Source organism: Aotus nancymaae, unplaced genomic scaffold, assembly GCF_030222135.1.
Source record: "Aotus nancymaae isolate 86718 unplaced genomic scaffold, 86718_ANA_hifiasm-v0.15.2.pri h1tg000072l, whole genome shotgun sequence".
NCBI classification, from domain to species: domain Eukaryota; kingdom Metazoa; phylum Chordata; class Mammalia; order Primates; family Aotidae; genus Aotus; species Aotus nancymaae.
Window position 1 is genome coordinate 4,053,983 of NW_026988487.1, and position 15,130 is coordinate 4,069,112.

General features: G+C 45.7%; 1 protein-coding gene across 2 annotated transcripts; it reads right to left on the minus strand.

The window, feature by feature from the left end:
* Positions 1 to 1,087: 1,087 nt before the first annotated feature.
* On the minus strand, positions 1,088 to 8,558 carry ANKRD40CL (ANKRD40 C-terminal like). Of its 2 annotated transcripts, XM_012463481.3 has the most exons (4): positions 8,514 to 8,558; positions 7,788 to 7,927; positions 3,649 to 3,821; positions 1,088 to 1,815 (listed from the first exon to the last, which is right to left on the minus strand). In XM_012463481.3, exons 2-4 carry the CDS (start codon positions 7,825 to 7,827, stop codon positions 1,672 to 1,674), a joined length of 357 nt encoding a protein of 118 aa, XP_012318904.1. In that variant the 5' UTR covers positions 7,828 to 7,927; positions 8,514 to 8,558; the 3' UTR covers positions 1,088 to 1,671. The 2 variants fall into 2 exon arrangements, with proteins under 2 accessions (XP_012318904.1, XP_064223611.1); XM_064367541.1 differs by lacking the exon at positions 8,514 to 8,558 and having other exon boundaries at positions 7,788 to 7,993.
* Between the last annotated feature and the right edge of the window lie 6,572 nt (positions 8,559 to 15,130).

The window sequence follows — 15,130 nt, forward strand, 5'->3', positions numbered from 1 at the left end:
GCAATTCTCATGCCTCAGCCTCCCCAGTAGCTGGTATTACAGGTGTGCGCTACTACACCTGGCTCATCTTTTTCAATTTTTAGTAGAGATGGGGTTTCACCATGTTGGCCAGGCTGGTCTTGAACTCCTGAACTCAAATTATCGGGCATGCCTTGGCCTCCCAAAGTGAGCTGCCGCTCCCAGCCTTCAAATTTAAGGTCTTAAAAAATAAAAAATTAAAAAAAAAAACAAATTTAAGGTCTTAATTGTAGTTCTTAAAAAGCTAGAAAACAAGACCTAAATGTATGTTTTCTGTGTGATATTTTCATCTTAACATAATTTTTACTTGGCTGCCAGCCAGGGAGCTGATGCTTTTGTCTTCCTATTTAAGCAGCTTCCAAAGAAGCTTTTCTCAGATTTATGCCATTCTGGTAAGGAAAACTGGTGGACTGCTGTGCTCCTTCCCCTGGCTCAAGTTAAATTATCACCTCAGAGTGGCGGCTGCTTTGGCCTTGTTCTGATCTTAGTAGGGGTACCGTGAAGTGTTAACAAAAATGTTTATTCTTTAAAAGGAGGAAAGTGAAATTTGAATTGCACTTGCAAATTCATAAGATTCATGTAACTAAGCCCCTATGTCATTTTACAGTAGTCTTGTTACTTCTCAGCTATGCTCCCAGGTGAGACTTGGATCCCCTCAGTATGAGCTTAGAGCTTGGCTGTGAGTTCATCCAACACATCCTGGGTGCTCCTACGTGCCATGGAGTAATGATAACTTCAGATACACCAAGAACAAAATAAGTGCAGCTCCAGCTCTCTCCACCTGGCTAAATTTTGTATTTTTAATAGAGATGGGGTTTCACCATGTTGGCCAGTATTATCTTGAACTTCTGACCTTGTGATCCACCCGCATCAGCCTCTGAAAGTACTGGGATTACAGGCATGAGCCACTACACAGCCTTTTTTTTTTTTCCCCCTTCCCTTTCTGAGACAGAGTCTTGCTCTGTCATCCAGGCTGGAGTGCAGTGGCACGATCTCAGCTCACTGCAACCTCTGCCTCCTGGGTTCAAGCGATTCTCCTGCCTCAGCCTCCTGAAGTGTTGGGATTACAGGCGTGAAGCACCACACCTGGCCTGACAATCTCGTAAGGGACACATACTCATCAGGATTGAGGCACAACTCTACAAAATAAACTGTCCGTGGTGTATTATACCTTGCAATTTTGTTTTATAGCTGTTTGTCAAAACACTGAACTTCTCTTGGCCCAGAGAATTTGGAGATGAGGAAACATTTCTCACGGTTCAGACATGAAGTTAGCCAAACTGTTATATGCATCTGGACTTCATTATTTACAAAATAATTTCAGTTTTTTTATTCCTGGGATTATTTATTTCAAGAGACAGAGTCTTTCTCTCTTGCCCAGGCTGGAGTGCAATGGCACGATCTCAGCTCACTGCAACCACCGCCTCCCGGGTTCAAGTGATTACCCTGCCTCAGCTTCCCGAGTAGCTGGGACTACAGGTGTGTTCCACCACACCCAGTTAATTTTTGTATTTTTTTAGTAGAGACAGGGGTTTCACTATGTTAGCCAAGCTGGTCTAGAACTCTTGACCTCAGGTGCTTCGCCTGCCTTGGCCTCCTAAAGTGCTGGGATTACAGGTGTGAGCCACCATTCCTGGCCATTCCTGGGATTATTTAATAAGTCAATTTTGCAGCTTTACTATTGTAGCAGGGTCTTTCTGTCAGAGATGGTATATACTCTGTCAATTCGGAGCTTCCATTTTTCATTAAAATGAGTTCTACTTCCTGAAAGTCCCGCAGTCTTCGAATGTCTTGGTCCTTAATATGGAAAAGAAATTATATCATGCTTAATACATATGAATGTATTTAAAAGCCTTAGTATTGCTCAGCTTGGGTTCTGAACCCTTAAGTTTTGGTTTTTCGTTGTTTTTTTTAGACAGAGTCTTACTCCAGTCACCCAGGAGGCTGGAGTGCAATGGCATGATCTCGGCTCACTGCAACCTCCACCTCCCAGGTTCAAGCGATTCTTCTGCCTCAGCCTCCTGAGTAGCTGGGATTACAGACACCCGCCATCATGCCTGGCTAATTTTTGTATTTTTAGTAGAAATGGGATTTCACCATATTGTCCAGGCTGGTCTTGAACTCCTGACCTTAGGTGGTCTGCTTACCTTGGCCTCCCAAAGTGCTGGCATTACAGGCATGAGCCACTATGCCTGGACCCCATAAGGTATTTCTGTATTTTTTTGTTGTTGTTGTTGTTGAGACAGGCTCTTGCTATGTCACCCACCCTGGAATGCATTGGGGCAATCACAGCTCGCTGCAGCTTCAACTTCCTGGGCTGAAGCAGTCCTTCCACTTCCACCACAGCCTCCCAAGTCCACCGCACCCAGCTAATTTTTGTATCTTTTTGTAGAGGGTTTCACCATGTGCCCAGGCTGGTCTCAAATTCCTGAGCTCAAGTAATCCACCCACCTTGGCCTCCCAAAGTGCTGGGATTACAGGCGTGAGACACCACACCCAGCAGGTTTTTGTTTTTAAGGCATCTGGAAAGCGGGATCATCCCTTGATGTGTTAGTTTACAAAGAATATACACTATCAGCCAAAACACCAATAAGAATTGCCAAAGGCACACCTGTTATCCCAACACTTAGGAAGCTGAGGTCAGGGGCTTGAGAACAACAGCCTGGGTAATATAGCAAGACCCATTTCTAAAAAAAAAAAAAAAATTAGCAGAGTATGATGGTGTGTCCCTGTAGTCCCAGCTGCTCTAGAGGCTAAGATGGGAGGATTGCTTGAGCTGAGGATTTCGAGGCTGCAGTGGGCTATGATCACGCCATTGCGTGCCAGTATGGATGACAGAGTGAAACCCTGTCTCAAAAAAAATTAAAAGTTGCCAAAAGAATTTTGAAAGCTTAAAAAAAAATTTCCAAATAAGATTTCCCTAATATCTGTATTTTAATTCTGGGGAATATATAAAAATGCAAAACAATCTGTTTCCTGACATTTCAAGTACTTAGCAAACCCATTCTTTGCTAAGCAATTAAGGGTGGGTTTGTGTTTTCTTTCCTGAGGACCATGCCATTTTTTATTAAGCAGTCAGTTTTGCAGAGATTGGTGGAGCCAAAAGTACTGAACTAAAGTCTTAAATTGGGGAGTCACTTGTCATAGAGTTTTTTTTTGGGGGGGGGAGATGGAGTCTAGCTCTGTCACCAGGCTGGAGTGCAGTGGTGCCATCTTGGCTCACTACAACCTCCGCCTCCTATTACCCCAGGTTCAAGCGATTCTCCTGCCTCAGCCTCCTGAGTAGCTGGGATTACAGGCACGCGCTGCCATGCCAAGCTAATTTTTGTACTTTTGGCAGAGATGGAGTTTCACCGTGTTGGCCAGGATGGGCTTGATCTGACCTCATAATCCACCCACCTCAGCCTCCCAAAGTGTTGTGATTACAGGCGTGAGCCATCACACCTGGCCCATTTACAGGTTTTTAAAAGGTTTATGGATTAGGTGTGCAAATCTACGACCTACCTACTATGTTTGGCCATTCTGCAGTCAGGATTTCTGGTGTCATGAAATGCAAAAGGTAAACGGTTGGCTCCAGCAAACATGATGTCACCCACTGTGACTCTGCATTTAGAAACTCATAAACCTTACCTTTCTGAGCAGGGTGTTTGGTAGCTTTCTGATCTCTACTTGCTCTGGGTTAATCCCCAGTTCACAGCAACTCACTTTTAGTAAGTTTTGGTAACTCAGTTCTTGTCTCTTCAGTTCAATTTCAATGAAGTCATTTTCTTTGGGGCTCTGAATTCTGACTTTAAGCACCAGCTCTAAATCACCCATAAATTCAAAATATGGTTTGTAAAGGAAACAAAATACCCGTTAGAGATTTTCATATATATTATGATAGCATAAATAATCCTAAAAACTGAATGTTAAGTAGACATGGAGCTTTCATGGGCACATACACACTTTGCATTAGCTGAGGCTGCTTTTCTTGGAGCACTGGGCAAGCTCTAGGAGGTATGCCCTCATTATGTCCACCGAAAACAAAGTTTGCAGCTTTAAGCCAGCCAAGGATTTAAAATATGCAATGGATATTTAAACACATCACCCTTAGGCAGTACATAGCAGTGGCTCATACCTTGTTGCTTATCTGGAAAGCTTCAGGGAAATGTGTAGCCCGGGGGCCCTGGTATCCTTAAAGAAGCTGTTGTGCAGAGGAGCAAATCGCTCTTGAGATTCCTCCCCACCGCCCCCACTCCTCCAGAAATAGGATAATTCTACCATCTTAGGACAGTGGCATTGTATTCCAACTTAGCTGTCCTGAGAAGATGCAGAACGAACTAAAAGTCCAAAGAAAAACCAAATGGTCGGTTTGGCCTTGCAACATGGTCACATAGGGGCCAAGTCTTCACCTAGACAGGTGTTACTGGGTTTGTTGTTATCACTTGGGTCCATTGGCAAGTGTGGATTTGTGCCTTCTTTTTTTTTTTTTTTTTTTCTTTTTTTTGAGATGAAGTTTCGCCCTTGTTACCCAGGCTGGAATGCAATGGCGCGATCTGGCTTACCGCAACCTCCGCCTCCTGGGTTCAAGCAATTCTCCTGCCTTAGCCTCCTGAGTAGCTGAGACTACAGGCACGCATCACCATGCCCAGCTAATTTTTGTATTTTTAGTAGAGATGGGGTTTCACCATGTTGACCAGGATGGTCTCGATCTCTTGACCTCGTGATCCACCCGCCTCGGCCTCCCAAAGTGCTGGGATTACAGGTGTGAGCCACCACGCCCGGCCTGTGCCTTCTTGTTTATCTTCACCGGGGAAAGAATTAGGAGACAGCTGAGAAGCAGCAGGACCTCACCAGTTGGCTGTCTGCCAAAGGACAAGGGCGCCCCACTTCCACTTTCTGCCCTGTAGCTTATCCTCCCCTTCTCAAGGGAAAAGGCAAGTCAGGAAAAGGGCAGCAATCGCTTTCAGTCTTGAAGAGTAATTTTCTTTAATCACCACCCAAATCATGAAAAGGAGCTGAGGCAGTATTTTTAAATGGTGCGTAATCTGGGGAAGAAATATTTATAATCTCTGTGCTTAGCTCAAGTTTTTACTTAAATATTTTTGGCACAGAGTACTTTATGTCTTCAGTTCTCTAGCAGAGACACAGTTAGGAGGGTGCCTTTATAAGGAGAAATGTTCTCACCCAGAGGGAAGGGAAAGGAGTGAATATTTAGAGTGCTTTGCATATGCCAGGCCTTTTGGGTACTTCTTTCTTACAATATCCCCTGAACATGTTGAAAGCCTGCTTTGCACCAGGCACTGGGCTAAGCCCTGGGGAGCTCATGATCAAAAACCCCAGAGATGTCTCTGTCCCCCTGGAGTTTGCAGGCCAGCAGAAGAGACAGATGTTAATAAATGGGAAATCACAGTTGTGGGGGGGCATGGTGAATGTGAAATATACAATTCTTTGAAAGCACGTTAGGGGTCACAGGAGGCCTCCGTCAAGGTTGACATTTGAGCCATGTTAGGGGTCACGGGAGGCCTCTGTCAAGGTTGACATTTGAGCTGACATCTGAAGGATGAATAGGCTTAACTAGATCCAGAGGGCAGAGGAGGTGAAGAGCTTTCAGGAGGGCCCTGTAGAGAGTTCAACATGACTGCAGGGCTGAGAGCATGGAGGGAATGAGCGTCAGACAGGCTGGCAGGGGCAGGTTAGTCCAATTACGTAGCTCCTTATTGTATGAGATCAGATACACGATGAGTGTGAAATATACCCTGGATTTTGGAGGCAATAAAAAAATGTTCATACTTATATGTTGATATGATTTGCATATAGTGGGGAGAGTATATTATTAAAATTAGTTTTATCTGATTTTACTTTCTGAGATGTGGCTACTAGCAATTTTAAATTACATGTATGGTTTGCATTACATTCCTATTGGGCAGCGTTTGTCTAGATGAAAGGTTGTGGTCTTCGTCCTAAAACACCACCAAGCCATTTTAGTTTTTAGCAGAGAGCTGTCATAATCAGATCTGTATTTTGGAAAAAAAGAAAATCTGCACTGTCCCCAAAAGAATCCTGTGGGGGGCCAGGCGCGATGGCTCATGCCTGTAATCCCAGCACTTTGGGAGGCCGAGGCGGGTGGATTATGAGGTCAGGAGTTCGAGACCAGCCTGACTAATATGGTGAAACCCTGTCTCTACCAAAAATACAAAAATTAGCTGGGTGTTGTGGTGCCTGCTTGTAATCCCAGCTACTCGGGAGGCTGAGGCAGGAGAATTGCTCGAACCCCCGAGGCGGAGGTTGCAGTGACCCCAAATCACACCACTGCATTCCAACCTGGGCGAAGAAGTGAGACTCCATCTCAAAAAAAAAAAGAATCCTGTGGGATATGGACATTATTCTTTTCCTTTTCAGACAGGAAAATTGAGGCTTAAAGGGCAAGTAACTTGCTCAGGTTGGTAAACGGATGGGCATGGATGTGACCCAGGCCAACTACATAATTTGCAGAGCTGAGTGCAAAAGGAAAATGAAGAGGAATCCAGTTTCCTCTTCTCACAAGCCGAGGCTCCAACCCCTGGCAAATGGGCGACGCCCGAGGGATTGTGACCTCCCCACCTGAACGCACCAACTACCTGGATGGGGGTGGGTGAGAGAGTCCAGGGCTGCCTGCCACTCCTGCACTTCTGATCCTTGTTTTGCCTGAGCTCCCAAGGGGGACAAAGGTGACAGCGGAATGAGGGACTCTGGCAGAGGATTACAGCAGTGGTGGGGCTGGTCTGGGCGTGGAGACCACACGCATGAGCTGAGGTTCCAACTCCCAACCCCGGCGCATGCTTCACTGTCTCATCTGATGCCACTTACAAAACAAGTTCAAGGCTAAAATTATGACACATTTCAAGTCAATAACCACAGAACATCGAACCCCAAGCCCGGGGCCTTTCTGAATGCAGGGCCCTGGGCAACTGCACTGATCACAGCCTCATGAAGTCAGCCCTGTTCGTGCCACCCTGCCAAATGCCTCTAAGGAGAGGAGACGCTCCTGCCCAACTCGGCCCCCTCCCGGGACAGCAATAATGTCCCCTCCCCTAGTGAGTGGGGATCTGCAGTCTTCTCTTTGCCTTTCAATTTCAGGCCCTGGAGGCAGCTCAGGGCTGTGGCCCCTTCTTGGGCAGCCCCTGGGGAGCTGGGCCCCAGCCCACCTGCCAGTACCTGACCTGATACCGATACCTGACACAGATACCAGTACTTGACCTGAAATGAGGCTTCCTGCCTGGCTAACTCACCCAGCACAGCCTGAGAACTTTTCCTGCCCAGTCCACTATGTCTGAAAGCATTTTCTTCTGTGATTAATGTGTCAGCTCTGTGAATGGACAGGGTCTCATAGAGGTCAGAAAGCATGCCCTTTGCACTCAGGCAGATTTGGGTCTGAATTCCTCTGCCACTTAGTAGCTTTGACACCTTGAGCAAGTTACATAACCTCTCTGATCTGGAAAATGGGGTTAACAATCCTACCTCACAGGACTGTAAGAAGTCAGTGAGAAAGTACACAGAAGGTACAACTTCCCAGCAGTGGTGAGCACCAGTAATAGCTGGCTGCTATTATTATTTACTGTAGCTATGGACACTTGCGTCCTTCTGAAAGGAACTGTGATCTAGTTGCGCTGTGCTTCACTACTCCACCGGCAGAGCAGGGGAGGCCATGGGGCACTGCTGGCCACAGCATCACCCCTGTTCCAGCCTTCCCCAGCCCTCTGTCCCATGCTCCTTGAGGACCATGTCGGGAACAGGACTCCCAGTCTCACCTGCTGGCTTCTCCCTGATGTCCTGTTCCGGTTTAGCCATGAGTCGCCTCTATAGTCTGTCAGATGTGCAACCTCTCTTGAATTTATTCACAAGCTCCCAGCCAAATAAAAAGCACTTTCTAAAGCCTCAGCACATCTGTCTGCAATGCAAGAACAGTGTGTTCTTGTCAGTCCAGTGAGACAGTGCAGGGTCATTTATTTTATAGATCGGGAAATGGAAGCTCTGAGGAATTGCACAGGGTGATGCAAGTTAAGGGAGGTTCTGAAGTTCAAGGCTCTATACTCCCTTCTCAGGCAGGCCAGTAGTACTCACCCAAGGGAATGGTGCCCTTTGGAGGAGAGGCCTGAGAGGCACAGCAGGAACCCAGCCAGACCCTAGAAGGGGCCAGGCCCTCCTTGGAAAAGGTTGCTAACTTCTACATCAAGAGTAAGACAAAAAAAAAAAAAAAAAAAAAAAAAAAAAATGGCCAGGCGTGGTGGCTCACGCCTGTAATCCAAGCACTCTGGAGGCCAAGGCGGGCGGATCACCTGAGGTCGGGAGTTCAAGACCAGCCTGACCAACATGGTGAAACCCCGTCTAAAAAAAAAAAGAGGGGGTAAGACAAACTGAACACTTTGTTTCTCGGTTTGAATGGACTCTTCCTTCTCTCCATTTTGTTCTTTTCTCCCAGCCCCTTCCTCAGTAGCTGTGCATGACAAGAAAGAAGCAGGAAGACCCCTCCATACCTGGGAAGGTGGCCTTGGCGATGATCCTGGATCCCCTGATTCTAGACATCAAAATGGAGGAGGCAGCGGCTGGAGCAGGAGGTTCAGTGAAGAATGGGTGGGGCTGGTCAAAGTCCCCAGTGAGGCTGCTGCCTCAAAGGCAGGCTGAAGACAGGAGGAGGTGCAAGGATAGGAACCTAGATGTTCGGGTGATGCTCACATTTCATTTAACCCCCCAGTGACAAAAGACGGGGCAAACAGACGGGGCATCAGGGTGGGCCTCAGCATCAAAAAGCTGGAGAGATCTGGCCGGGCGCAGTGGCTCACACCTGTAACCCTAGCACTTTGGGAAGCCGAGGCAGGTGGATTAGCTGAGCTCTGGAGTTTGAGACCAGCCCGGGCAACTCGGTGAAACCCTGTCTGTACTAAAATACAAAAAATTAGCTGGGCGTGGTGGCGTGCATCTGTCGTCCCAGCTACTCGGGAGGCTGAGACAGGAGAATCGCTTGAATCTGGGAGGTGGAGGTTACAGTGAGCCGAGATTGCGCCATTGCACTCCAGACTGGGCGGCAGAGCAAAACTCCATCTCAAAACAACAACAACAAAACAAAACCAAAAAAATGCTGGAGGAAGCTATGGAGATCATAGCCCACCGGCTCTCAAACGTGACATGCGTTGAAGTCGCCTGGGAAGCTCTAAAAACTGTGGATGCCAGGTCCCACCCTACAGTCTGACTTAGCTGATCTGGATGCAGTCTGAGCCTGGAACTTTGTAAAGGTTCCCAGCTGATTTCAATGTGCAACCAAGATTGTGAACCGTGGATTTGGCCAAGCCGCTTAAAGGAGCAAACAGGGAAACCAAGGCCTTAAAAAGTGAAATGTTTACCACTAGTCACATGGCCAGCCAGGCACAGGTCTGGCACTGGACCTGGCTCACCTGGCTGCCAGGCTGACGCTGCCTTCCTAGCATGCTGATGTGTCTTTCGTCAAGAACCGGGGCAGGTGGGGGCAACGGAAAGGCAGAAATAGCAGAGATCCCCTGGCCTGGACTCCTGAGAAAATGCACTTTGGCCAGCCTGGCTGCCAAGGTATGGTCAGCCATAAAAAAGGCATCTTGAGCCTCCGTCCTTGAGTGGGCGTGGCTACAGGTGCAGGGGAACGGTAGATGAAAAGGCTTGGCACCTGAGGGGAAGCCTCAGTTCATTCTCATTTTACTCACCTGTTCGGTCTATTCATTCACTCCCCATTCACTGATTCACTCATTCACACATTCACTCAACAACACTCATTTTTTTCTTATTTAGGGGAACACACTTTCTTCTTTTAATTTATTTTATTTTTTGAGAAGGAGTTTTGCTCTTGTTGCCCAGGCTGGAGTGCAATGGGGGGATCTCGGCTCACTGCAACCTCTGCCTCCCGATTTCAAGTGATTCTCCTGCCTCAGCCTCCTGAGTAGCTGGAATTACAGGTGTGCGCCACCACACTCAGGTAATTTTTTTTTTTTTTTTTTTTTTTAAGTAGAGACAGGGTTTCGCTATGTTGGCCAGGCTGGTCATGAACTCCTGACCTAAGGTGATCCAGCTGCCTCGGCCTCCCAAAGTGCTGGGATTACAGGTGTGAGCCAACACGCCCGGCCTTTTAATTAATTTTAATGTTTAAAATTAAAGTATTACATGTTCTATTTTTTAAAAATCTACTCGTACTAAAAATCAGGGCCAATTAGCAAGGAAGAAAGCCAAGTGTGTTGGGGGAAGTCACCTGCCACACAGGCATGTGACTTGTTCCACTCCTTATGTTGGGCACTTAGTGGGACTTTTTTTTTTTTTTTTTTTTTTTGAGACGGAGTTTCGCTCTTGTTACCCAGGCTGGAGTGCAATGGCGCGATCTTGGCTCACCGCAACCTCCGCTTCCTGGGTTCAGGCAATTCTCCTACCTCAGCCTCCCGAGTAGCTGGGACTACAGGCATGTGCCACCATGCCCAGCTAATTTTTGTATTTTCAGTAGAGACGGGGTTTCACCATGTTGACCAGGATCGTCTTGATCTCTTGACCTCGTGATCCACTCGCCTCGGCCCTCAAAGTGCTGGGATTACAGGCATGAGCCACCGCGCCCAGCCTCCTAATGTCTTTAATACATTTACTCCTTTGCTCAGTCCAGGACACAGAAAGTTTCAGAATTGTTCATTTGAAATATACTTAGGTTCATTGTTTTTGTTTGTATTTGAGGATTCTTCCCAGTCCTTGTTGATTTTATTTTATTTATTTAATTATTTACTTATGACAGAATCTTGCTCTGTTGCCCAGGCTGGAGTGCAGTGACGTGATCTCATCTCACCACAACCTCTGCCTCCTAGGCACAAGCAGTTCTCATGCTTCAGCCTCCCAAGTAGGCTGCACCACCATGCCTGGCTAATTTTTGTATTTTTTCTAGAGACGGGTTTTCACCATGTTGACCAGGCTGGTCTCGAACTCCTGGCCTCAAGCAATCTGCCTGCCTTGGTCTCTCAGAGTGCTGGGATTACAGGCATAAGCCACTGTGCCCGGTTAATGTATTATTTCTTGAACATATTCATCATTAAATGGTTGTGTAGGTAGAGTCAAAACATTGATATTTTAAAAAGTGTTATTTTACTTTTTCATCCCTTCCATTTCATTCCCATCTATCTATGCCCTGTAGGAAACTAATCTATTTCATTTCTGACTTATCCTTCCTATGTTTCTTTTTGCAAAATTAAACAGATTCGTTTTTTTCTTATTCCTTTCTTAAACAAAAGAAGCTACATATATTCTTTTCTGCTTTGCCTTTTTTTTTTTTCTTTGAGACAGAAGTCTTGTTCCGTCACCAGGTGCCAGGCTGGAGTGCAGTGGCACGATCTCAGCTCACTGCAACCTCTGCCTCCCGGGTTCAAGCAATTCTCCTGCCTCAGCCTTCTGAGTAGCTGAGACTACAGACACACACTGCCACGCCCAGCTAATTTGTGTATTTTTAGTAGAGATGGGGTTTCACTATGTTGGCCAGGATGGTCTTGATCTCTTGACCTCGTGATCCACCCACCTTGGCCTCTGAAAGTGCTGGGATTACAGGCGTGAGCCACCGTGCCCGGCCTGCTTTGCCTTTTTTTAACGAAATAATATTTCCTGGAAATCATTTCATATCAGTTCATAGAGACCCTACTCATCTCCCTCATCCAATAGTGTGGATATTCTGTAGTTTATTCAAAAATAGCCAACGTATAGGGATTTAGTATGTTTCTGGTATTTTGCAATTACAGACAATGCTGCAGTTAATAATCTTGTGCTTATGTATTTTGTGTTGTATATCTTCTGGATAAGTTCCTAGAAGTGGGATTCATGAGTCAAAAAGCACAAGGCTGGGCACGGTGCCTCACGCCTGTAATCCCAGCACTTTGGGAGACCAAGGTGGGTGGATCACTTGTGGTCAGGAGTTCAAGACCGGCCTGGCCAACTTGATGAAATCCCATCTGTACTAAAAGTACAGAATTAGCCGGGTGTGGTGGCATGTGCCTGTAAACCCACCTACTTGGGAAACAGAGGCAGGAGAATCCCATGAACCTGGGAGGCGGAGGTTGCAGTGAGCCAAGATAGAGCCACTGCACTCCAGCCTGGGCAACGGAGCAAGACTCCATCTCAAAAGAAAAAAAAAAAGTAAGCATATATGTAGTTTCATTAGACATTAAATATTTTTCCTTCATGAAGTTTAACCATTGTGCATTCCCACTAGGCGTGTTTGAGAGTGCCTGTTTCCTCAGAGCCTCACCAATAGTGTGCTGGCAATTTTGTGCTTTTTGTCAATCAGATGGTAGGAGATAGCATGTAAAATGTGGGTTTATTATTCAAGTGTGGTGAGACCAACAGATCAGGGATGACTGGCAATGAAAAGGCAATTTGTTGCTCACAGTTCCAAGAGGAGGGGTGCACCACGCCATGCGGGGTACACAGGAAACAGCAGGTTGGTCAAAAGGCAGAGGGAGTGAGGAGAAACTGCTTGAAAGCCTTTATTTCCTGGGAAGGAAGTGGGTGAGGCAGAATAGACCCGTTTAGGATTGGTTAGTTTGGATAATGTCAATGGGCTCTAGGGTATAGGGCCTGTCCATAGTTGTTTTGTGCTTAGCCCTGCAGTGATGAGGGAAGGTGAGTAATGGTTTGGAGTGTAGCAGTCTTGTGACAGGCCGATGAGGGAGGAGGTTCGAGTTATATGATCCAGATTGGGTAGTTTGTATATGAAAGGCATGCTCGCAGGTGAGTCATTTACTATGTTTAGAAATTGGCCAGCCCTGGGAGGGCCAGTGAGTGAGGCTCCAGGTGTCAAAATATCAGACGAACAAGACATGCTTAATACTAATGATATCACAGTTTTGTTTTGTTTTTCTCCTGTCATTGAAGTTGGACAGCTTTTCATATGTTAAGGACCATTTTCCTTGTATATATCTTCTTTTGTTGTTTGTCTTTTGTGCTTCTATTTCTTTTTTTTTCTTTTTCTTTTTTTGCCTCAATTTCTATAGGATTTTTCTTCCTTAAAATTTTGGGAGTTCTTCATGTATACTATACAATGCTAATGTTTTTAGGGATAGATAGAGATAACGTATTACAAATATGTCCCCCCAGTTTGTCATTTGTACTTTGACTTTGCTTATGGTGTTTTTTGTTAAGTTTTAAAAATTTTTAAATAGCGAATTTATCAATCCTTTCTTTGATTGGATCTGTATTTTGATTTGCTGTTAGAAAGCCTTTCTTCACCTCCAGATTACAGAGGAATTCAACGCCGTTGTTTTTCCCAGTACTTGTATAATTTTCTCTTTATACATTTCCATCTCTAATCCACCTGGAGTTTATTCTTAGAGTATACTGTGAGATGTGGTTCTAATTTTATCCATTTTACAAATGGTTATCCAGTTGTCCCAGCATAATTTATTTAAAAATCCACCTTTGCTCTGTTGATTTGAGAAGTCACCTTTACTGTGTGCTAAATTTCCATATGTACTTGGGACTGTTCCTGGACTTTCTATTCTGTCTACTGGTCTTGTTGGCTAATTCAGGTGCTAATATAACACTGTTTTTTAATTACAGAGGAGTTTTAGTATATTTTTATATCTAGAAGAGTTAGATCTCTTAGTTTTTATTTTTCTGTATTTTTTGAACTATTGCATGCTTACTTTTCCATGTGACTCTTTTTGCTTTTGTTTTTGAGACAGAGTCTCACTCTGTCGCCCAGGCTGGAGTGCAGCAGTGCGATCTCAGCTCACTGCAACTTCCACCTCCTGGGTTCAAGCAATTCTCCTGCCTTAGCCTCCTAAGTAGCTGGGATTACAGGCATGCGCCACCACGCCCGGCTAATTTTGTATTTTCAGTAGAGACAGGTTTTCACCTTGTTGGCCTGGCTGGTCTTGAACTCCTGACCTCTGGTGATCAGCTCGCGTCGGCCTCCCAAAGTGCTGAGATTACAAGCATGAGCCATTCTGTAAATTTTGAAGTGCTGTATCAGTTATTGTCTATTGCTACTGCTTGAGGGAATCCTGGAGGCCTTAGAGAAGCCAATTCAGATAAAGGCCTTGGGCAACCACTAGGGGTCAGGAGAGGACGAGATGTTTCTTCGGGGACAGGTCTCTTAACCAAAGACCCTTCACCTGCTAGCTCCACCTTCCCTCCACGGTTTCGTTTTGTTTTCCTCTTGGGAGTGGGGCGCTATTGTAGCCATACCATTGTTTTTTTGACCTTGGAATCAGCAAGAAGGGTTGACTGAGTAGGATGATGACTTTGTGTTGAACACACATGTGGGCTGTTGACTACCTTATCGGCTTGGGCCACAGGAGCAGGTGGAAGGAAGAGAGAGCCCCAGGGGAGCTGCTGGGCTTTGACTTCATGAGATGGCAAGTTGAACAAGGATGGATGGGAACCAGGGCAAGCCAAAAAGCCTAACTTTGCCAGGCGCAGTGGTTCACGCCTGTAATCCCAGGGTTTTGGGAGGCCAAGGCCAGGAGTTCAAGACCATCTCAGGCAACATAGTGAGACTCTGTCTACAATTTTTTTTGTATAGAGTCTCACTATGTTGCCAGAGATGGCTGGGTGCGGTGGTTCACATCTGTAATCCCAGCACTTCTGGAGGCCAAGGCGGGTGGATCACCTGAGTTCAGGAGTTTGAGACCAGCCTGACCAATATGGTGAAACCCTATCTCTACTAAAAATATGAAAATTAGCTGGGCGTGGTGGCGATGCCTGTAATCCCAGCTACTCTGGAGTCTGAGGCCGGAGAATCGATTGAACCCGGGAGGTGGAGGTTGCAGTGAGCTGAAATCATGCCATTGCACTCCAGTCTGGGCAACAAGAGCAAAACTCTGTCTCAGGGAAAAAATATATATATATAAATATATATATATATATATAAATATATATAAATATATATATATAAATATATATAAATATATATATATATAAATATATATATATATATATATAATTTTTGCTGACCAGGCACGGTGGCTCATGTCTATAATCCTCACACTCTGGGAGGCTGAGGCAGAAGGATGCTTGGGCCTGTGAGTTCTATATCAACCTAGGCAACATGGTAAGACCCTGTCTAAAACAATTAAAAAGTAAACTAGCCAAGCATGTCGGCACAGGC

Coding starts and splice junctions, on each gene's coding strand:
- ANKRD40CL (XM_012463481.3), bottom strand. CDS start 7,827: ATGGCTAAACCGGAACAGGACATCAGGGAGAAGCCAGCAG. Junction 3,822..7,787: donor CATCAGGGAGAAGCCAGCAG/GTGAGACTGGGA, acceptor TGGGTGATTTAG/AGCTGGTGCTTAAAGTCAGA. Junction 1,816..3,648: donor CAAACACCCTGCTCAGAAAG/GTAAGGTTTATG, acceptor TTCCATATTAAG/GACCAAGACATTCGAAGACT.